Source organism: Dipodomys merriami, unplaced genomic scaffold, assembly GCF_024711535.1.
Source record: "Dipodomys merriami isolate MVZ:Mamm:240054 unplaced genomic scaffold, mDipMer1.0.p SCAF_60, whole genome shotgun sequence".
Taxonomy (NCBI): Eukaryota; Metazoa; Chordata; class Mammalia; order Rodentia; family Heteromyidae; genus Dipodomys; species Dipodomys merriami.
In genome coordinates, this window is record NW_027206180.1 from 2800427 (window position 1) to 2823936 (window position 23510).

At 42.1% G+C, this 23510-nt stretch overlaps 1 protein-coding gene across 1 annotated transcript in view; it reads left to right on the forward strand.

Moving 5' to 3' along the window:
- Gspt1 (G1 to S phase transition 1) overlaps positions 1-23510 on the forward strand; it is a 38659-nt gene extending 15149 nt beyond the window's left edge. Inside the window, exons 2-15 of the mRNA XM_070003466.1 lie at positions 1629-1670; positions 1785-1826; positions 2129-2356; positions 4332-4365; positions 5762-5839; positions 8791-8971; positions 10923-11077; positions 11228-11368; positions 12941-13034; positions 14100-14180; positions 17026-17199; positions 19068-19157; positions 19399-19567; positions 23019-23510. Coding sequence (XP_069859567.1) covers positions 1629-1670; positions 1785-1826; positions 2129-2356; positions 4332-4365; positions 5762-5839; positions 8791-8971; positions 10923-11077; positions 11228-11368; positions 12941-13034; positions 14100-14180; positions 17026-17199; positions 19068-19157; positions 19399-19567; positions 23019-23071 — 1562 coding nt within the window. The 3' untranslated portion in view covers positions 23072-23510. The remainder of the gene's footprint in view (positions 1-1628; positions 1671-1784; positions 1827-2128; positions 2357-4331; positions 4366-5761; positions 5840-8790; positions 8972-10922; positions 11078-11227; positions 11369-12940; positions 13035-14099; positions 14181-17025; positions 17200-19067; positions 19158-19398; positions 19568-23018) is intronic.

The following is a 23510-nucleotide window of genomic DNA, read 5'->3' on the forward strand; positions in this document are numbered from 1 at the left end:
CCACTTGAGCCACAGCAACACTTCCTGTTTTCTGGTGGTTAATTGGAGATAAGAGTCTCACAGACTTTTCCTGCCCTAGGTGGCTTTGAACTGTGATCCTCAGACCTTAGCCTCCTGAGTAGCTAGGATTACAGGCATGAGCCACTGGCACCTGGCTTTAAATTTTTTTATTGTTATTATAACAGTGATATACAGAGGGGTTACAGTTACATATGTTAAGTAAAGAGTACATTTCAGGTTTTTTTGTTTGTTTTGTTTTTTTGGTTGGTCATGGGGCCTGAACACTCTGGGCCTGGACTCTATCCCTCAGCTTTTCAGCTCAAGAATAGCGCTCTACCACTTGAGCCACAGCCTCACTTCCAGATTTTTCTGCTTATGTGGAGCAGAGGAATCAAACCCAGGGCCTCAAGCATGCAAGGCAAGCACTCTATCACTGAGCCACCTTCCCCTGTCCCAGGTTTTTTATTTATTGATTTTTTATTCTTTCTTTTTTGGTCCTGGAACTTGAACCCTCAGCCTGGGCTTTCTTCCTCAAGGCTGGCATTCTACTACTCATTGAGCCACACCTCTACTTCTGGCTTTTTTGCAGGTTAACTGGAGGTAAGAGTCTCAGGAACTTTTCTGCTGAGGCTGGCTTTGAACTTTGTTTCTCAGATCTAGAGCTTCTTTTGGTCAAGGCTAAAGATAGAGTACATTTCTTTGGGACAGTGTCACCCCTCTCTTAAAACTTGTGATTTTTTTTTTTTTTGGGTCCGGTTGTGGGGCCTGAACTCTGGGCCTGGGCACTGTCCCTCAGCTCTTCAGCTCAAGGCTAGCGCTCTACCACTTGAGCCACAGCGCCACTTCCGGCTTTTTGCTTATGTGGTGCTGAGGAATCGAACCCAGGGCCTCATGCATGCAAGGCAAGCACTCTACCACTGGGCCACCTTCCCAGCCCAAAACTTGTGATTTTTAAAAAACTATGTTAGTCTGTGTGCTGGTGTCTCATGCCTGCAATCCTAGCTACTCAGGAGGCTGAGATCTGAGGATCACCTTTCAAAGCCAGCCCTGGCTGGAAAGTCCATGAGACTCTTATCTCCAATTAACAGCCAGAAAACCAGAAGTAGCAAAGAACGCGCTTACCTTGAGCTAAAGAGCTCAGGGACAGGACCTAGGCCACAAGACCGATGGACAAAAACAAAAACACCTAAATTAGAAGCCAGGCACTCGTGGCTCATGACTCACATCTGTAATCTTAACTATTCAGGAGTCTGAGATCTGAAGACTGCTGTTCAAAATCAGCTGGGCAGGAAAGTCTATGAGACTCTTGTTTCTAGTTCACCACCAAAAAAACCCAGAAGTGGTAGAGCACTAGCCTTGAGCAAAATAGCTAAAGGACTAGGTTTAGGCCCTGAGTTCAAGCCCAGTGCTGTCTCCCTTCCCCCTAAAAAATTAATTTAGACTGGACTGTAGTTATGTTTGAAGTAGTAGAGCACAGGCTGGGAGCAAGAAAGCCTAGTGAGCATGAGGCTCTGAGTTGAAGTCCTGTATGTGCACGTAAAACCTGACTTACCTGCCATTGACTGTATATTATAAGTTAAACAATGTGTAAGTGTTAGTTTTTAATAAAACTTCTTTCTACTGAACAGCGCTGGTGGAATCGTCGCAAGAGGAACAGTCATTGTGTGAAGGTGAGTTTTAAATGATGTGACTCTTTGAAATTGTATGAGAAAACATTAGGTTCGCTAGTATAGAAGCAATGTAGAAACATGTTTTATAAATATATATTTCAATCTCTTGTCTAGGTTCAAATTCAGCTGTTAGCATGGACCTTTCAGAACCTGTTGGTAAGATAATTTCTGACCATATTAATTCAGTAATAAGAACTTCCTCCAAATTTAAGGCTTGCCTTAGGAAATGATTATTGCCACTGTAGCAGTCCCTGGTAGCCTGAGTCAGAGCTCTGACGTCAGCCACACTGAAAAATATTACTACATCTCTGTTGTACAGGAGGTTCTTCTGCTTATGTGGCATTGGGCATTAGGAAATGGACTTAATATATCAGTTCCATACATTGTCTTAAAGCATGTGTATTTTCAGATATAGATACGTCTTTTTCAGAATAGTAAGTTAAAGTGTTTTCTTTCAGTGGAAAATGGAGAGACAGAAATGTCTCCAGAAGAATCATGGGAGCACAAAGAAGAAATAAGTGAAGCAGAGTCGGGGGCCGGTTCCTTGGGAGATGGAAGGCCTCCAGAGGAAAGCACCCCAGAAATGATGGAAGAGGAAGAGGAGATACCCAAACCTAAATCTGTGGTTGCGCCGCCAGGTGCTCCCAAAAAGGAGCATGTCAATGTAGTATTCATTGGGCATGTAGGTAAGTTGGACTCAGAGCAGTTACAGAAAAGACAAAAATTATTCGATGCATCAAAACATGGAACATTTTCTCTAGCTACAAGTATTTCAGTGAAACAATGGGATTAATTCCCTAAAATGTATGTTTTGTGTATGTGTCTATACTGGGTTTAAACTCAGTGTCTTATACATGCTAAGATGCTTCAATCATTTTAACAGAAACTGCCAGTTCTTTGTTTTTAATGTTTGGCCAGGTAAATGGTTTTGTGATGGCAAATAATTGGTAAGAAATGTACTGTCTTGTGATATATTAGTGCCCTAGAGAATGCCCGTGTGTGTGTGTGTGTGTGTGTGTGTGTGTAACTTGGTGCTTTGAGTGTGGATGCTGTCCCTTAGCTTTCTTTTTTTTTTATGTCTGTCATGGGGCTTGAACTCGGCTTGGGCGCTGTCCCTGCGCTCTTCAGCTCAAGGCAAGCGTTCTACCCCTAGAGCTACAGCACCACTTCCGGTTTTCTAGTGGTTTATTGGAGATGGGAGTCTCAGGGTCTTTCTTCCTCGGGCTGGCTTTGAACCACGATCCTCAGATCTCAGCCTCCTGAGAATCTAGGATTACAGGCGTGAGCCATGGGTGCCCGGCTGTCCCTTAGCTTTCTTCCTCAAGGCTGGTATTGTATTACTTGAGCCATACCTCTACTTCTGGCTTTTTGCTGGTTAATTGGAGTTTCAGGGACTTTTCTGCTCAGGCTAGCTTTTGGACCTTATTCCTCAGATCTTAGCCTCCTGATTAGCTAAGATTACAGGCATGAGCCACAAGCACCCAGCTCTGCGTTTTTTTGTGTGAACTTTAGTCAGTGTGTCATTTTAATGGGATTACCCCTATATTTCTAGATAGTTAAATTTGTGAAATAAATTAATAATTTGGATTAAGCTGGATTCTTGTAAAGTTGATGGTGTAACCAAACACAAAACCCCATTCAACAGGTGTTTTGTGATTATTTGACCCGTCCTCAAAATTATAAGGATACAGAATTCCGTGGTTTTTCTTCTGACTCTGCCTTCTCCTTAATAGGAAACAACAGACAGTTTTTAGAAGAACACTTCGTTTGAAAGTTAAAAAGGAACAGTGTCCTATTTGCAAAGCCAAAGGAAGACTACCCACCTACAGATAGATCTTTAGGCATTTCACTATTACGTGTTGATCGTTTTGGGAAAGTACATTTTGCTGCTGTTGTATTGCTAGCTGAAGTCATGATCAATCCACCACGAAGTTCTTATCAAAGAAGTTTAGGCTTCTCCTTTCTTCTCTCCTTTTCCCCTTTGCCCTCCCCTCTTTCCCTTCTTTCTCTTTTCCTCTTCTTTTTTTCTCCCTATCTACTCTTTTTTTTTTTGGTCCATTGTGGGGCTTGAATTTGGAGCTGCAGCTGTCCCTGAGCTTTTATGTTTAAGGCTAGCTCTCTGCACTTTGAGTCACAGCCCTAAGCTCTTTTTGCTCAAGGCTAGCACTCTACCCCTTGAGCCACAGTGCCACTTCCAGTTTTCTGGTGGTTAATTGGAGATAGGAGTCTTACAGAGTTTCCTGCCTGGGCTGGCTTTGAACTATGATCCTCAGATCTCAGCCTCCTGAGTAGTTAGCACTACAGGCGTGAGCCACTGGAGCTTGACTCATCTTACTCTTTAAAAAAAAATTATTTTTTGTTGTTTGATACAAGGCCTTTTACTAGGTAGCTCAGGCTCACCTCAAATTCTCACTGCTTGTGCCTTACTTAGCCTCTCAGGATTACAAGTGTATCTCTGATGCCCTGCTGTGTTTGCTTAAGTCATTGTTGCACTTCTAAGGAATCTAGGCAGCTTGCCCACAATAGTTCACGTGGCTTTACTTCCCTCATTGCTATTAAAGTCTTCACTTTTGTAGACCTGATTAAACATGCTAAAAACTAGCTGTTCTTTTTACATACGTTGTTTTTAACCTGTTGCATATTGTTGATGTTACTTTTTAGATGCAGGCAAGTCAACCATTGGAGGACAAATAATGTAAGTCTGCTCTTTGTTAAACAATAGTAATTTGATTAAAGGAATGTCAGACATTGTAAACATTCATGTAATGTACAAAGAAAACAGCCACCCTAAGTTAAGAAAAAATGAACAAATCTGCTGTAGGAGTAATTTTCTTTCTTTCTTTTTTTTCCTTTTTGGTGGGTCTGGGGGCTTGAACTCAGGGCCTGGGCACTGTCTCTGAGCTTTTCTGTGCTCAGGGCTAGCGCTCTTATCACTTGAGCCTCAGCAGTACTCTCAGGCGTTTTCTGAATAATGGTTTATTGGAGACAAAGTCTCAGACTTTTCTGCTTGAGCTAGCTTCAAACCATGATCCTCAGATCTCAGCCTCCTGAGTAGCTGGATTACAGGTGTGAGCCAGCGCCCGGCTTGCTGTAGGGTAATGTGAAGTAAGTTTGGATATATTATTAATGGAACAACACTTTTTTGTTTTGTTTTGTTTTTACTTATTTTTTGAGTCTTTTGTAGTTGTCTGCTGTAGCTGGCTTCAAACTGCAATCCTTGATCTCAACCTCCCAAGCAGTTAGAAGAACTATTAGTTTATGTTACCAGAGTATGGTTTAAACAACACATCTTAATAGAATTTCACTGGATTTGTTTTTGTTTTTGTTTTTGTTTTTTGGGTCTGGTCGTGGGGCCTGGGCGCTGTCTCTCAGCTCTTCAGCTCAAGGCTAGCGCTCTACCACTTGAGCCACAGCGCCACTTCTGGCTTTTTTCTTTTTGCTTATGTGGTACTGAGGAATCGAACCCAGGGCCTCATGCATGCAAGGCAAGCGCTCTACCACTGAGCCACCTTCCCTGCCCATTTCTGGCTTTTTCTGTTTATGTGGTGCTAAAGAATCAAACCCAGGGCTTTGTGCATGCTAGGCAAGCACTCTATCCCTAAGCAACATTCCCAGCCCTACCTTGTATTTATATTTGCTGTGTCTGTTTCCAGTCTGTGCTGCCTTGTCAGATTCTTCACATCCCTGGCCTGCCACACTTTCAGACCCCACACCCTCAGGACATCAGTTGTTGTCATGAAGGCTATTTGGTATTTCATAGGAGGCTTTTTGGTTTGGATTTGCCAGATGTTTTCTCACAATGAAAAAGTGGTTTTGCATTTCAAGCTACAACACTACAGAAGATAGTGTTCTTCTGTCTACTGATGATAGGAGTCAGGATGACTTGTGAACTAACTGTTCTTCCCCTTTAGCTGGTCGTTTGACACATGCCCTATCCTTTCAACTTAACACTTTCCATGAATTTCCTGTCACCACAGGCACTTTTACTTTAGAATGCACAATAGTTAGCCCTTTTTTGGAGTTGAAATTTTCCTCAAGGAATCAAATGTACTTTGAATAATTGGCTTCTTTTTCCTTTCACTTGTTTTTAGGTATTTGACTGGAATGGTTGACAAGAGGACACTTGAGAAATATGAAAGAGAAGCTAAAGAAAAAAACAGAGAAACTTGGTAAAATGACATTACTTTTTTTTTTTGGTCAGTCCTGGGGCTTGAACTCAAGGCCTAGGCGCTGTTCCTGAGCTTCTTTCCTCAAGGCTAGCATTCTACCACTTGCGCCACAGTGCCACTTCTGGCTTTTTCTTTTTTTCTTCTCTCTCTTTTTTTTTAAATTGTGAAAATACTGTACAGAGGGGTTACAATTACATGGGCAAGATAATGAGTATATTTCTTATCAAGCATTGTAGCCTCCTCCTTTGTTTCCCCTTCCCATCCCATCCTCCCCCCAACCCCCACCCAATACTTCTGGCCTTTTCTGTGTATGTAGTACTGAGAAATCACACCCAGGGTTTCATGCATGGTAGACAAGCACTCTACCACTAAGCCACATTCCTAGTCCTTGGCAGTACTTCTAAGGAACCACTATTAATACCTTTTCAAGTCTGTTAAAATAGGCACAGGAGTGCAAGTCTACACTCTCAGCTATTCGGGTTGTTGGGATCAGCCTGAGCACATGATGAGGCTTCTGCAGTGGAAAGATGGAGAGATATTTCCCTTCCTTTCATAATATACCATACATAGGTCTGAACAGATTACTTCATAGCACATACAAAGGATGTTTAGACCCATCAAAGCTGGGTGCTGGTGACTCACACCTGTAATTCTAGCGACACAAAAGGCTGAAATCTGAGGATCAAGGTTCAAAGCCAGCCCGGTCAGGAAAGTCTGAAACTTTTTTTTTTGGTCGGTCGTGGGGCTTGAACTCTGGGCCTGAATGCTGTCCCTCAGCTCTTCAGCTCAAGGCTAGTGCTCTACCACCTGAGCTACAGTGCCACTTCCGGTTTTCTGGTGGTTTTTATTGGAGATAGGAGTCTCACGGTCTCTCCTGCCCGGGCTGGCTTTGAACCGCGATCCTCAGATCTCCGCCTTCTGAGTAGCCTGTGAAACTCTTAATCTCCAGTTAACCACCGGAAAACTGGAAATGTCATTGTCCCTTAAAGTGGTAGAACGCTAGCCTTGAGTATAAAAATTCAGGGTGCTGGGTGTCGGTGGCTCACGCCTGTAATCCTAGATACTCAGGAGGCTGATATCTAAGGATCGTGGTTCAAAGCCAGCCCGGGTAGGAAAGTCTGTGAGACTTATCTCCAATATAGCACCAGAAAACTGAAAGTGGTGCTATGGCTCAAGCGGTAGCGCCTTGCCTTGAGTGGAAGAGCTGAGGGATAGCGCCCAGGCAACAGAGTTCAAGCCCCTTAACCTACCAAAAAAAAAAAGTTCAGGGATAGTACCCAGGCCCTGAGTTCAAGCATCACAAAAGAACCCAGCCAGACATCTTTTTTTTTTTTTTTTTTTTTTGGTCGCTTGTGGGGCTTGACTCTGGGCCTAGGCACTTTCCCTGAGCTCTTCGGCTTAAGGTGAGCGGTCTACCACTTGAGCCACAGTGCCACTTCCGGTTTTCTGGTGGTTAATTGAACATCAGTCTCATAGACTATCCTGTCCAGGCTGGTTTTAAACAGTGATCCCCAGATTTCAGCCTCCTGAATAGCTAGGATTACAGGCATGAGCACTGGTGCCTGGCTAGCCAGACATCTTTAATAGGATTACTGAATACATATAAACCATATTTTTAATGGGGTTATTATATACCCACCCAAGAATTAGAATCTATAATAAGCACAATTAAGAACTTAGGATGTAGAAGTATTAGAAAGGAAAACTGGAAAATTAAGATGTAATCATATTGTACATACATGCTGGGAAGTACAAAGAATAGGTAAAATGGTGAGGGAAGTCTGAGACTCTTTTTTTTTTTGTCGGTCGTGGGGCTTGAACTCTGGGCCTGGGCGCTGTCCCTCAGCTCTTCAGCTCAAGGCAAGCGCTCTACTACTTGAGCTACAGCGCCACTTCCGGTTTTCTGGTGGTTTATTGGAGATAGGAGTCTCATGGTCTTTCCTGCCCGGGCTGGCTTTGAACCGTGATCCTCAGATCTCAGCCTCCTGAGTAGCTAGGATTACAGGCGTGAGCCACCAGTGCCCGGCTTGAGACTCTTATCTCCAATAACCACCAGAAAACCAGAGGTGGCGCTGTGGCTCAAGTGGTGGTAGAGCACTCACCTTGAGCTGAAGAGCTGAGGGACAGCACCCAGGCCCAGAGTTAAAGCCCCACGACTGAAAAAAAAAAAAAAAGCTAGCAGTTTGGGCACGTGGCACAGTGGTAGGTGCTCTGGGTGCCAAGGTTCTGAGTTCTGGGCTAGTACCTCCGGAGAAAAGGCTTGCAAGCCTTACCTCAAGGGGACAAGGTTGCATTCCTCTGCATTAAAGGGAAAGATCCTAAGCAGTGGTATACTAAAAGCAGGATTACATACTTCGAAATACAAATGATGAGGTTGTAAAATTAATGGCTCTTGTTGTGAATGGTTTGAAATTTACATAAAGTTACATTTATTTTCACACAGTGAAGGATTATTAAAATAATATTAAATCTTCTGGTGGTGGAGTCTGTTTGAAAACTGTCCTTATTTTCTAATGATAATCGTTAATTTGCACTGTACTTTGTGCCAGGTGATTAAAAATGAGACAAGGAATTCATTGTTAGTTCACTCAACAATGATGTTTGTGTTGGTACTGGGTAGCCTTGCTTTTTTGTGGGGTCTTTGTAGCCCAGGCTGGCTTAGAACTGCTCCCAGCCTCCTGCCTTAGCTCCCAAGTGCTGGTTCTAGGTCGTCTTTCCATGTCTATCATCTGCATACTTTCTTAAATAATGTTTGCCTTTATGATAGATCACTTGTAGATACATGGGATTATTCTGTTAGAATTATAGTCATGTATAATTCATTCTGTTAACTTCACCAGTTTTGTTGATGACTTAGATGTATGAGTACGCATAACCTGCTTTCATCACTTACATATTTATTGGTAGAAGAATATGTTGAAAGACAGTCTTATGTCCTAATGTTCTTCCAGGTACTTGTCTTGGGCCTTGGATACGAATCAGGAAGAACGAGACAAGGGGAAAACAGTTGAAGTGGGTCGGGCCTATTTTGAAACAGAAAAGAAGCATTTCACAATTCTGGATGCCCCTGGCCACAAGAGTTTTGTCCCCAATATGATTGGTGGGGCTTCTCAAGCCGATTTGGCTGTGTTGGTAAGAAAGATAATTTTAATCCATTTATGTATTTAGTAGCAGCCTATCTTGCACTTGTTTTCTTTTTTTAATTTGTAAAATTAAGGATAGAACCCACAGCCTGTCTATGCTAGGCAAGCATTTTGCCAACTGAGCTGCACCCTCTTTTTTTCCAAGTTATATCTTAAATATTTGAGTTTACTTTCTAAAAGTTAGAATTTAAGCTGCAGCGAATCATAATAATAATGTCACATTTTATTTCTTTATTTCTTTTTCTTTCTGGACTGATCTGCCCAGGAAACTTTTTACTTCTGAAAATAACATTTTAACATTTTTCTCCCATTGCTAGTGTATGATGGAATATTCCATCCCCTTGTTATATCCCAAGCACACCAGGAATGAAAAATAAACTACCTCTTTTTTGGGGACGGCCTCCCTGTGTCCCTCAAGGTGGTATGATCCTCCTGCCTCAGCCTTCTGAGGAATTACAGGCATATCATCAGTTTTTCAAGGCCGTCAATCATTCCTCAAATTTAACAGTGAACTTGTGAAAGATCAATCTTTTTTTTTTTTGGTTGGTTGTGGGGTTTGAACTCAGGGTCTGGGTACTGTCCGTGAACTTTTCTGCTCAAGGATAACATGCTACCACTTAGAGCCATAGTATCACTTTGGTTTTCTGGTGGTTTATTGGAGGTAAGAGTCTCAATGAACCAGGAGTGCCAGTAGCTCAAGCCTGTAATCCTAGCTACTCAGGAGAATGAGATCTGAGGATCTTGGGTTTGAAGCTAGCTTGGACAGAAAAGTCCCCATTAGACTCTTCTTTTTTTGGTCGGTCATGGGGCCTGAGCTCTGGGCCTGGGCACTGTCCCTCAGCTCTTCAGCTCAAGGCTAGTGCTCTACCACTTGAGCCACAGCGCCACTTCCGGCTTTCTCTGCTTATGTGGTGCTGAGGAATCAAACCCAGGGCCTCATGCATGCAAGGCAAGCACTCTACCACTGAGCCATCTTCCCAGCCCCATAGACTCTTATCTCCAATTAACCACTCAAAAACCAGATGTGGTGTTGTAGCTTAACTGGTAGAATGCTAGCCTTGAGCCAAAGAGACCCAGGAACAGTGCCCAGGCCCTGAATCCAAATGCAACAACTGACCAAAAAGATGGTTCTCATGGACTTTCCTGTCCAGAGTCAGTCCCAGGGTGGCTTTGAACCCTAATCCTCAGATCTCAGCCTCCTGGGTAGAAAGCACTACAGGAGTGAGCCACCACTGCCCTGCTTCAATCTTTTTTTTTGAGTTTGAATTTAGAACACCAGGTTTGTTCTTTCCTTTTTTTTTTCTTTAGTTATTTTTCAGGAAGAGTCTTGAGTTTTTGTTTAGATCTAGGATTAGATCTTGATCCTCTTACCTATGCTTTCCTTCAGGCTGAAATCACAAGCATGTACCACAACTCCCAGCTTATATATTGACATGGGGCCTTGGTAGATTTTTTTCCTGGCCTGGCTTGAACAGCATTTCTCTCAATCTTCACCTTCTGATTAGAGGTGGGATTATAGGTGTGAGCCACTGCAACCAGTTTTTTGTTTTTGTGTGGTACTGGGGTCAGACATAGGTCTTGTACATGCTAAGCATATACTGTACTACTGAGCTATGTCCTTAGTTCCCCACATAATGTCTGCATTATAAAATATACAGATATACTAGATTTGGGGGGGGGAGTTAAGGGGTGGGAAGAAATAACCTTAACCTTTTTTTTCTCTTTTTGGTTGGAAAACCAAAAAGCTTAAACATATTCTCCCACTGAGCTACACCTCCAACCCCAAACGCTCAAGTCATCTAGACATGGATGTGACATTCAAGACAGCCTGTATATTCTGGCTCATTTGCTTCTGTTTTCTGTTGTAACTGAAAGTGGAGATGTTTTACTGTCTGAGGGCTACCTGAATGTGTGAGTCAATTGCTGATTTCTTGGAATAGGTAATCTCAGCCAGGAAAGGAGAGTTTGAAACTGGATTTGAAAAGGGAGGACAGACAAGAGAACATGCAATGTTGGCAAAGACAGCTGGTGTGAAACACTTGATTGTGCTTATTAACAAGATGGATGACCCCACAGTTAATTGGAGCAATGAGAGGTGAGTGATGTTTCACTGCTTTCTAGACATGTTGATGGAAAAAGGACAGATTTAAATTTTTCCTAGACCTTTTTAAAATCCTCATTTGTTTTCTGGTGAAACTAAACTTCACTTGGTCAATTATAGTTAAATTACTCATAAAATTCACAGATATGAAGAATGCAAAGAGAAACTAGTGCCATTTTTGAAGAAAGTTGGCTTCAATCCCAAAAAGGATATTCACTTTATGCCCTGCTCAGGACTAACTGGAGCAAATCTTAAAGAGCAATCAGAGTTCTGTCCATGGTACAGGTAAGTGACCTTTTACAAAAACCCTCTAAAAAACAAGAATTAAAAAAATAGTTATGTAATTTAAGAAAATATTGGCACAATAACCTTGTCTTTAAAAATATTTAATCAGGCTGGGAAGGTGGCTCAGTGGTAGTGCGCTTGCCTTGCATGCATGAGGCCCTGGGTTCGATTCCTCAGCACCGCATAAGCAAAAAGAAAAAAGCTGGACGTGGCACTGTGGCTCAAGTGGTAGAGCGCTAGCCTTGAGCTGAAGAGCTGAGGGACAGCGCCCAGGCCCAGAGTTCAGGCCCCACGATCAGACCCAAAAACAAACAAGCAAATAAGAATATTTAATCTAAGCCGGGTGCTGGAGGTTGAGATCTGAGGATCTCGGTTCAAAGCCAGCCCAGGCATAAAAATATGTGAGACTCTTAACTCCAATAAACTACCAGAAAACTGGAAGTGGCGCTGTAGCTCAACTGGTAGAGCGCTAGCCTTGAGCTGAAGAGGTGAGGAACACTACTCAGGCCTAGAGTTCAAGCCCCATGACTGACCAAAAAAAAAAAAAAAAAAATTAAGCTGCACACTGGTGGCTCACTCCTGAAATCCTAGCTACTCAAGAGGCTGAGATCTGAGGATTGCAGTTTGAAGCCAGCCTGGGCAGAAAAGTCCCCATGAGACTCTATCTCCAGTGAATTACACAAAAAAGCCAGAAGCTATCGCTCATGTGGTAGAGTGCTTGCCTTGAACACAAAGAAACTCAGAGACAGTGCCCAGGCCTTGAGTTCAAGCCCCAGTAATGGCAAAAAAGAAAAGGATTTGATTCAGCTGGGCCGAGAGATACTTGTTAATTCTAGTACTTGAAAATGGAGATTGGGAGGATCATGGGTTGAGGTTAAAAAAAAAATTCAGCACTCTCCATCTCAACTAATAAAAAGCTGGGCTTGGTGGCATGTGTCTATAATTCCAGCTACTTGGGAAGCATGAATAGAGTAGGTTCATGGGTCTGACTTTGGCTCTAGGCAAAAGCTGAAGATAGACTATACTTGGAAATCAAAGGACTTAGGGGTTTGCCTCCAGGGTAGAGCACTTGCCTAGCAAGCCCTGAATTTGAAATCCATATAACCACCCTCCAAAAAATATGAACGTTTGCCTTTTAATTGGATTGAATTTTTTTAGTTTTGTACTGATACAGGATTAGCAACTATTTCTTCCATTATGTAGGTTGCATAATGGGCTGTTGACTACTAGGAAATGAACCTAGGGCATTGCATATGCTAAGAATACATGCTGTCACTAAGCTACACCCAGCCCTCCTGCTTTACTTTCTTGATAGTATCCTTTGAAGCACAACAGCTTTCCATTTTTGATGAAGTCTAATATGTCTATTTTTCTTGTTGATATTTTGATGTCAAACGCCAGTGTTTTCAGGTCACAAAGATGTAGCCCTATATTTTCTTCTAAGTGTCTTCTAACTTTAGCTTTGATATTTAATAATATAATCATTTTTATAAATTTAGGTTATAGTTAGGTAACTGTTTAAGGTTTTCATGTCTGTATTGAATTTCTTCAATGTATTTTTTATGTTCTCAGTGGATTACCGTTTATTCCCTACCTGGATAATTTGCCAAACTTCAATAGATCAGCTGATGGACCAATCAGGCTGCCAATTGTGGATAAGTATAAGGTACACAAAGTATTATTGAAGAAACTTGGGTTTATGAGGATGTAAAATAATTGTTTTGTATTGTTACTAATGATGAAACAATTTCTTTGTTTTTGGTGGATCTGGAATGTGAATTTAGGGCCTTGTTCTTGGTGGGAAAGTGTTCTACCACTTGAAACATATAAACACCAACATCACTATACTTTTATGTGTGTGTGTGGGGTAGGGAAGATTACAGAGACTCTTGAACCTGAGACTTTAGGCTCTAGGTTCACTTTTTATTAACAGTTGGCACTCTACCACTTGAGCCACACTTTTACCTCCAGCTTTTTGCTGGATAATTGACTATAAGAATATCTTGGATTTGGGGCTGGGAAGGTGGCCCAGTAGTAGAGTGCTTGCCTCCCATGCATGAGGCCCTGGGTTCGATTCCTCAGCACCACATAAACAGAAAAGGCTGGAAGTGGCACTGTGGCTCAAGTGGTAGAGCGCTAGCTTTGAGCTGAAGAGTTCAGGGACAATGCCCAGGCCCACGACCGACCAAAAACAAAAAAATTTCTTAGATTTATTTGTCGTGGCTTTAAACTTTGTTCCTTTAGTTTCCTGAATAGCTAAGGTTATAGATATGACCTTCCCATAATCAGCTACGTTTCAAATTCTTATTGCTGTTCTACAACTAGCTCCTTAACCCTGGCACTAAGTAAAAATCCCACATGGCTTACTCATAAAGAGAAATCACTAGCTCAAAAGGTAGAGTGCCAGCTATGAGCAAAAAAAGACATCAGAGTTCAAGCCCCAGTAACCAGCACCAAAAAAAAAATTTTTTTTTTTTAAACTTGATGTTTTTGGGGCTGGGAAGGTGGCTCAGTGATAGAGCGCTTGCCTTGCATGCCTGAGGCCCTGGGTTTGATTCCTCAGCACCACATAAGCAAAAAAGAAAAAAGCTGGAAGTGGGGCTGTGGCTCAAGTGGTTAGAGCGCTAGTCTTGTGCTGAAGAGCTGAGGGACAGTGCCCAGGCCCAGAGTTCAGGCCCCACGACCGGCCAAAAAACAAAAAACTTGATGTTTCCGTTTTAAATTTAACCAGGATATGGGCACTGTGGTCCTGGGAAAGCTGGAATCCGGATCTATTTGTAAAGGCCAGCAGCTTGTCATGATGCCAAACAAGGTATGAATTTAGTTACACTTTTTCCTGTTAGGTTTTGCTTTTGAAAATATTAGCAGGATATCATTTTACAAAATTTTAACCATGGTTCTCAGGCTTTGTATTTACATTTTTAATCTATAAAACATTATCAAAGTCATGAAAACCAATATTAATAAGTACTTTTTTTTCAACCATCATAATCTTCGTAGTATTACAAGGTGAGGCTAAAATTATCTAAGAAGAATTGTAAAATTCTGTTAACTCTAGCTTTATGCTGTATGTTGTATCATAAACTTATAACAAAACCACCTTTAAAAAATTGTTTGGGGCTGGGAAGGTGGCTCAGTGGTATAGCGCTTGCCTTGCATGCCTGAGGCTCTGGGTTCGATTCCTCAGCACCACATAAGCAAAAAGAAAAAAGCCAGAAGTGGTGCTGTGGCTCAAGTGGTAGAGTGCTAGCCTTGAGCTGAAGAGCTAAGGGACAGCGCCTAGGCCCAGAGTTCAGGCCCCATGACTGGACCTCCCCCTCCTCATCCCTCCCCCACAAAAAAGAATTAAGGTCCTGGGGTTGGGAATATGGCTTAGCAGTAGACTGTTTGCCTAGCATGCACAAAGCCCTGAGTTCAATTCCTCAGTACCACATAAACAGAAAAAGCCAGAAGTGGTGCTGTGGCACAAGTGGTAGAGTGCTAGCCTTGAGCAAAAAAGTAGTTCAGGGATAGTGCTCAGACCCTGAGTTCAAGTCCTAGGACTGGCAGCAACAACAACAAAAAGTCCTTTATAAAATATGCAGTGTACTCTAATATGCAGATTATCTCAGTTTCTTGGGTTCTGTAGTAACATGAGTTTCCACAAAAGGCATAGATTGCCCAAGAAATGTTAAAATTCTCTAGGCCTTATAATGCCAAGGAAACTGATCATTGATACTTTCTTAATATTCAAGCCACCTAAATAAAAAAAATTAATCAGGGAGCCAAAACTTCTCAAAACCTCAGGGATTTTCATTAAAAAACTTCTAATGATTGATTGTGAACAAATGTGTTATTATTATTCCATGACAAATGGAGAGTTAGCCTTTTAGAATCACAGGTACAGCCAGCCATTGCTGGTGGCTGATACCTGTAATTCTGATTACTCAGGAGGCTGAAATCTAAGGAACACAGTTTGAAGACGGCTGGGGCAGGAAAGTCCATGAGACTCTTACTCCCAGTTAACCACCAGAAAACCAGAAGTGGTGATTTGGCTCAAAGTAGTAGAGTGCTAGCCTTGAGCAAAAAGAGCTCAGGGATAGCACCCAGGCCCCACAATTGACAAAGTAATTAAGAAAGAAAAAAAGGATGGAGGGAAAAGAAAGGAAAGGGAAAGGAAAAAGGAAGCACAGGTGCCCAGCAAGCAGTCTACCCTGTGGACAAGTAGACAATGACTTGGAGCATTATCATAACTTCACCTAGCTCAGTGGGGTGAATACAGGACACATATACATGTGTTCTGTTTATATGTGTATATATCTGTACCTTCCACATAGCTGGGATTACTGTTGTGAGCATACATGCTCAGATGCAGCCTACTTTTTCTTTTGTTGGTCATGGGTCTTGAACTCTGGGCCTGGGTGCTGTTCCTGAGCTCTTCAGCTCAAGGCTAGTGCTCTAGCCATTGAGCCACAGTTCCACTTTCAGTTTTCTGGTGGTTTACTGGAGGATATAAAGAGTCTCACTCACGGACTTTCCTGCCTGCATTGGCCTTGAACTATGATCCTCAGATCTCAGCCTCCTGAGTAGCTAGGACTACAGGTGTAAGCTACCAGCATCCGGCTGCAGTCTATTTTCTCTAAGATGATTATTTCTTCAACTTAAAGGCTTATAACTAAATGAAAATAGTGATTGGTTGAATTTTTTCACAATTTTTGTCTGTAAGGCTGTCACCAAAGTCATGGAATAAGGTAGATTGATAGTCGTTAAGGGGAAGAGTAACAGGGAATGACTACTTTGTGGATAGTGACAAAGATGTTTTATACCTAAATAGAGGAAAAGGTAATCAACACCAAAAATATATTATATGCCACCAAATTATATGTTGTAAAATGGTTTATGTATTGTAACAGAAAATATTCTCCTGGTATATAAAATCAGTGCCCAGGTATACTTGCAGTAAGGGTCTGTGTGGTGAGCACGAAGGTGGTTGGCTAGCAAGCTGTGCCTTCATGCTAATCATCTGGGGTTATTAAGTCTTAGCTTAGTCCTCGCAGCTGTTAGTGGAGAGAGCTAAGAATATTTTTATATAGATACAGACTATTTTAGATTTCAAAATTAATTTGTCAGCATCCTTACATGGGAGAAAATGTGTACAAATTATACATGATAAAGGATTAATATTCAGATTATATAAAGAACTTATAACTCAACAAGAACAAACAAATCTCAAAGCAAGCTAACTGAAAAGGAAGCAAAGGCTAGAGTGGACATTTCTCCAAAGTACAGATGAGCAGGTAGCTCATGAAGCAGTTCAGGAAATCAACATACAGTATGTGCTCTCTTGGATGGCTGTGTCTGTGCTGTGTTGTTGAGTGTTCTTGGGCGTAAAATTGTGCAGCAGCTGGGAAGAAGTTTCTATGTGACCTAGTAAACTTTTTTTTTTTTGCCCCAGCTGCCTTTTGCACTCATTTCCTTTTGAACTCATCTGCCTTAATCTCTGGGAGTATAAAAGTGTGTCACTGTGCCAGGCCTGGTGATGCTGTTTCTGAGTATATTCCTGAAAGAACTAAAACATAAGTCCTCACATATTACTTTGCACAAGAACAGTAAGTACATTTTACGATGTGTGAACTATGAACGGATCAGAAAAGCTCCAACCTTGGTTTCTTTTCAAGCACAACGTGGAAGTTCTTGGGATACTTTCTGACGATGTGGAAACTGATTCTGTGGCCCCAGGTGAAAACCTCAAAATCAGACTGAAGGGAATTGAAGAAGAGGAGATTCTTCCAGGCTTCATACTTTGTGACCTTAGTAATCTTTGTCATTCTGGACGCACATTCGATGCCCAGGTAAACCAGTTAGGGTAGTTGTCTTCATCTCTAAAGGAAATTGGAATTTTAGTGCTCTTAGCTGTGACATGCTACTTAAGAGAGGGGAACTGAAATAGAGGAAACAATTCACATATCTTCACTATGGGCTATAGCTCTTCATAATGGAATGTTTTTGTCAACTTTTAATTTTTGATCTCTTGATACAATTTAGAATATCTGATATTGACTTGATAAAAGCCACATGGTGGTATGATATAGCATTTCTCTCTTTTTGGCAGTACTGGAATTGAACTCATGGCTTACACTGCTAGCAATTGTTCTACCACTTGAGCCACACCTCCTCCAGCCCATGTTTTTTTTATTATTATATAGGTAATATACAGAGGGGCTACAGTTACATAAGTCACATAGAGAGTACATTTCTCTTCGGCCTCACCCCTTCCCTTGCTCTCTCCTCTAGCCTGTTTTTGCATGTTATTTTCATGATATGATCTTGCTTTATGCCCAAACCTGCCAAGGCATTAGATCCTTCCCTGCAGTAAAGGGCACGACTGGCTCATGCCACTGTCTCGATGTTGTGCTTCCTTACAGCTGGTACACCACCTTTTATGTCTGGTTGATCTTGAACCAAAATCCTCTGCTGTTTTCCTCCAAAGTAGGCAAGATAACAGGCTGAAGCCTGTGTGAGATGACTTTTTTTTTTTTTTTTAAATATTTGAACAGGAGATCTCCTGCCACATAACCCAGCTCTTTTTTTTTTTTTTTTTTTTCAATAGCATCTTACATTTATACCTAGGCCTACCAAGACCTCAACCTCCTATTTTTACTTTCCATGTAACTGGGACAACATATACATGCCACTGTGCCCAGCTTTTTTTTTTTTTTTTTTTTTTACTGGTTGACAGGGTGATCTCAAACTTCATACGTGCACTGGCCTCAAACTGGTCCTCCCAGTGTCCCATCTTCTGGGTCCCTGGGTCCTGGCACCTATTTTTTAATAATACCGCCTTGCTGAAAATGTCTTTCACTCTGACTAAGGCAGGTTGCCTTGGGAGTCAGTGCTCATTGACAGCAGTCACTTAAGGGGTCACATGCACACTTGTTATTAGAGAGCAAATGGTGGTATTGGTGTATATCATTCTAAAGTATGATGACCAATGTAGACTTTATGCTACATGGTAGGTTTACATTTACTGAGAAGTGGATAGAAGTGTGACAGAAGCACATGGTGGATAGCTAGTGGATGTCAGGATGAGCTTTATTTTCTGGGGAATAAAGCCTGTCTGCTGGCCTTTGTGGTGACAAGCACTGCCCATTTTGGTAGAGGAGGGTCTTGACATTCTGCTTTGAAGTTAGGCAGCCTAATTCATCCTATGAACAAAATACTTAAGCTATCAGCTGGGTGCTGATGGCTCACACCTATAATCCTAGCTAATCAGGAAGCTGAGATCTGAGGATTGTGGTTCAAGGCCAGTCCGGGCAGCTCTTATCCAGTAAACTAAGAAAAAGCCAGAAGTGGCACTTTGGCTCAAGATGTAGAACACTCGCATTGAGCACAGAGAAACCAGGGATAGCACTCAGGCCCTGTTTTCAAGCCCTAGGACCAGCAAAAAGAAATACTTAGGTTGAATCTTTTTTTATTTTTTTTAAGTGCCAGTCCTGGGGCTTCAATCAGGGCCAAGCACTGTCCCTTTGTACTCAAGGCTAGCACTCTACTACTTGAGCCCCAGATCCCTTTTCAGCTGGCTTTTAACTGAGATTCTCATATCTCAGTCTCATGAGTAGATGTTATCACATCTTGAAGAAGACTATGAATTAGATTGTTTCTTTTGATGTTCTCTGGTATCTTGCTTACCTTAGGGATAAATGTTGTTGTCTGTTGACAGATAGTGATTATAGAGCACAAGTCCATCATCTGCCCAGGGTATAATGCGGTGCTGCACATTCACACCTGTATTGAGGAAGTCGAAATAACTGTGAGTTTATTTTTAATATATTTAGCTTAAGACTGTAACTTCTTTGCAGAAGTGTTTTATGTTTTCTTTGAGATGGTTTTGCTATGCAGCCCAAGAGGGCCTTGAATTCATGATCCTTCTGACTCCTTCCACCTAATCGGATTACAATTATACGTCTTCATGACCAGATTTCATCTTAACTCTTACAAGTTGCTTGTATTTGCAAAATTTTCTGACCTTCTCAACATTTTTTTTTGGCTAGGCCTTAATCTGCTTGGTAGACAAAAAATCAGGAGAAAAAAGTAAGACTCGACCTCGTTTTGTGAAACAAGATCAAGTATGCATTGCTCGTTTAAGGACAGCAGGAACCATCTGTCTTGAGACCTTTAAAGACTTCCCTCAGATGGGTCGTTTCACCTTGCGAGATGAGGGTAAGAGCTTTCAGACTGATGTCTAGGATAACTGCCTTTGGTGATCATCATCTGTGTACAGCCCACATTGCAGATTCATGTTCTTTGAATATATTGACAAACAGTGAACAAGGTCTGGAGGATGTGCAAATGTTCTGTCTTTCAGTGGTACTGATATCCTTAATGGACATCCATTTTCCTCTTAGAGACATGAAATTAATATGGAAAAAAGCTGTAAGACTTTTTTTTTATAGGTTAATACTTTCAACTTAGCTATCTTAAGACTAGAAAGTTTATGGTTCAGTGCTGGGACTATGGCTCAGAGGTAGAGCACTTGCCTAGCATGCACAAAGCCCTGGGTTTGATTCCTCAGTATCATGCAAACAGAAAAAGCTGGAAATGGTGCTTGGGCTCAATTGTTAGAATGCTAGCCTTGAGCAAAAGATGCTCAAGGACAGTGCCCAGGCCTTGAGTTTAAGCCCCAGGACTGGCAAAAAAGGAGGAAAGTTTATGGTTGAATGAAAATAGAAAATAGTGGACTCACATGATAACCCCATGTAAATATAACCCATTTAGGGCTCTTACTAAGCATCAGGAACTATGCTAAGGCATGGTGATGAACACAACCACTAAACCTTAGAGAAGACTAGAGGAATGATCATTTTACTTTAGATTGGGTGACACTGGTCAGTTTATAGAATGGTAACTAAGTACTAGTCAGCCTGACAACACCAGACAGAAGAAAAGAAATGAACTGGAGCTTGTGGCTCAACTAGTAGTCTAGCAGCCATGAACAATTAAGCCAAACAAGGGTTCAAGCCCTTCAATTCAAACCCCTTGAGTTCAAGAGAAAGAAATAAATTGTTTTACATACTTTTTTGGGGGGTCTGGTTGTGGGGCCTGAACTCTGGGCCTGGGCGCTGTCCCTCAGCTCTTCAGCTCAAGGCTAGCGCTCTACCACTTGAGCCACAGGGCCACTTCCGGCTTTTTTCTTTTTTGCTTATGTGGTGCTGAGGAATTGAACTCAGGGCCTTAGGCATGCAAGGCAAGCGCTCTACCACTGAGCCACCTTCCCAGCCCTGTTTTACATACTGCTTATGCATATAACCTGGGGAGTTTTGGAAGATACTTTAAAAAAATAATTTTGGACCTGAACCAAAATTCATACACATTAGAGAAAAAGATAAATTTGAATCTGGGTTTTCAGAATTACTTTGTTCCAGCCAGGTGCCAGTGGCTCACGCTTGTAATCCTGGCTACTCAGGAGGCTGAGGATCTTAGTTGAAAGTCAGCCCAGACAGGAAAGTCCTTGAGACTCTCATCTCCAACAAACTACTCAGAAAAGGCCTGAATGAAGTGGTGCTGTGGCTCAAGTGGTAGAGTACTAGCCTTGAGTAGAAGCAGCTCTTGGACTGCGTCAAGGCCCTGAGTTAAGCTCCAGGACCAGCAAAAAAAAGGTCCAAGTGCCAGTGGCTCACGCCTATAATCCTAGCTACTCAAGAAGCTGAGATCTGAGGATCGCAGTTCAAAGCCAGCCCAGACAGGAAAAACTGTGAGACTCTTCTAATAAACCACTCAGAAAACAGGGAAAGTGGTAGAGCGCTAGCCTTGAGTTGAAGAGCTGAAGAACAGTACCCAGGCCCAGGTTCAAGCCCCACGACTGACCCCCCCCCCCCCACCAAAAAAAAAATAACTTGGCTATTAGGTTTGGGTTTATCCTCTGCTTCATAAATACAACTGGAAGGATGTATTTGGTGGATGCAAGCTGGATAGTTGATTAAAGACAGGTTATTTTTTTAGATGTAATTTGTACATGAAATTGTGCAGTTGAGGGCTGGGAATGGGGCTTAGTGGTAGTCCTTGAGCAAAAGCAGCTCAGGGATGGCACCCAGGCCCTCAGTTCAAGCCTCAGGACAGCCCCCCCCCCCCAAAAAAAAGGTCTGCAGTTGAATGAAGTATGGCATGCTTAGTTACACAAGCACCACATTCTAATTTTTTTGGTTGTTAATTGTGTGGCCTGAACTCTGGGTCTGGGCGCTGTCCCTCAGCTGTTCAGCTCAAGACTAGCACTCTACCTCTTGAACCACAGCACCACTTCCGGCATTTTCTTTATTTGGTGCTAAGGAATCGAACCCAGGGTCTCATGCATGCGAGGCACCGCTGAGCCACCTTCCTAGTCCCACATTCTAAACTGAAAATACTGAAGACACTAAAAAGTAGCCTTTACTAGATTACTGTCACTCTATAGCTCTCCTCTCACCCTCCCCCGCAACCTACCCCCAGCATTGGGCAAGCACTAATTCACTTTTTTCTCTTTGCCTTTTGTGATCATTTCTTGTGTTTTTGGGTTCAACCTTGTTGCTTATAATTCATTTGTACTGTTGAGTGGAATTTTGATTTGCTACATTAATTTATGCAAATAATTTTTTGTATATGTAATCATACCTCTTCTGTATGTCTTTCCCCCCAGTATTTTTTTTTTTTGGGTCCCGTCGTGGGGCCTGAACTCTGGGCCTGAGCGCTGTTCCTCAGCTCTTCAGCTCAAGGCTAGCACTCTACCACTTGAGCCACAGCGCCACTTCCAGCTTTTTGCTTATGTGGGGCTGAGGAATCGAACCCAGGACCTCAGGCATGCAAGGCAAGTGCTCTACCACTGAGCCAACTTCCCAGCCCCAAGCCTGAGATTCTTATCTCCAGAAAACTAGAAGTGGTGTTGTATCTCTGTGGTAGACACTAGTCTTGAGCAACTAGAACTGAGGGTCAGTGCCCAGGCTCTCAGTTTTTATTTTTAATTTTTTTTTGGTCCGGTTGTGGGGCCTGAACTCTGGGCCTGAGCACTGTCCCTCAGCCCTTCAGCTCAAGGCTAGTGCTCTACCACTTGAGCCACAGCGCCACTTCCGGCTTTTTTCTTTTTGCTTATGTGGTGCTGAGGAATTGAACCCAGGGCCTCAGGCATGCAAGGCCAAGCGCTCTACCACTGAGCCAACATCCCAGCCCCCAGGCTCTCAGTTCAAGTCCTAGGACCAACCAAAAAGAACAACAACCAAAAAAACAAACAGACCACTTTCTAAGACTACCCATCCATAAATCATGACTGTTTTTTGTCTGTGTGCTGGTTCAGACACTTGAACTCAGGTCCTAGCTCTTCTTGAGCTCTAAAAAATATGAGTTCAAAGATTTTCCTGTCCTAGCTGGCTTCAAACGATACTCCTCAGATCTTAGCCTCCCGAATAGCTAGGATTATAGTTGTGGGCTACTGGTGCCAAGCTAATACTTTTTTATTACCGTATATTAATAACAGTTTTACTATGATAATTCCCTTAGCTACATATACACATCCTTTGAATAAGTTCATCCCCTTGCTTTCACATATTTTTATTTTAAATAAGCTCTAATATATTACATAGATTTGCTGTTAACTACTGAAAGGTATTTTTTGTTTTGTTTGTTTTGTTTTTAACTTCATTTCTAGGTAAGACCATTGCAATCGGGAAAGTTCTGAAACTGGTTCCAGAGAAAGACTAAGCATTTTCTTGATGACCCTGCACAATACTGTGAGGAAAATTGACTGCAAAAGCCTACTTCACACCGCCTTCTCTTACTTTCTGCCCATTGATAAACCTCTCCCCATATTTTGCAAAGAAAAAATTCATAGCAAAAGTCCACATTATGTCAGCTTTCTCATATTGAGAGCTCTGCTATGCCACTGTTGAGTTTTTCCAGATTCCCCCAGCCCTTTCAAACTGCTTCCTTGGACAGATTTGGCAATAGCTTTATAAGTGATGTGGACATAATTGCCTACAATAATGAAAACCTACAGGAATTTTTTTATTTCTTATTTTTAATTTTCTCCCTAGGCATAATTAGTCTTTTTCCCCAGGCAGATCATTCTGAGTGTGCGAGTGTGTGTGCACATGTTAAAAAGACAACTACCATGTTAATAAAATATTCAATTTGAAACCCT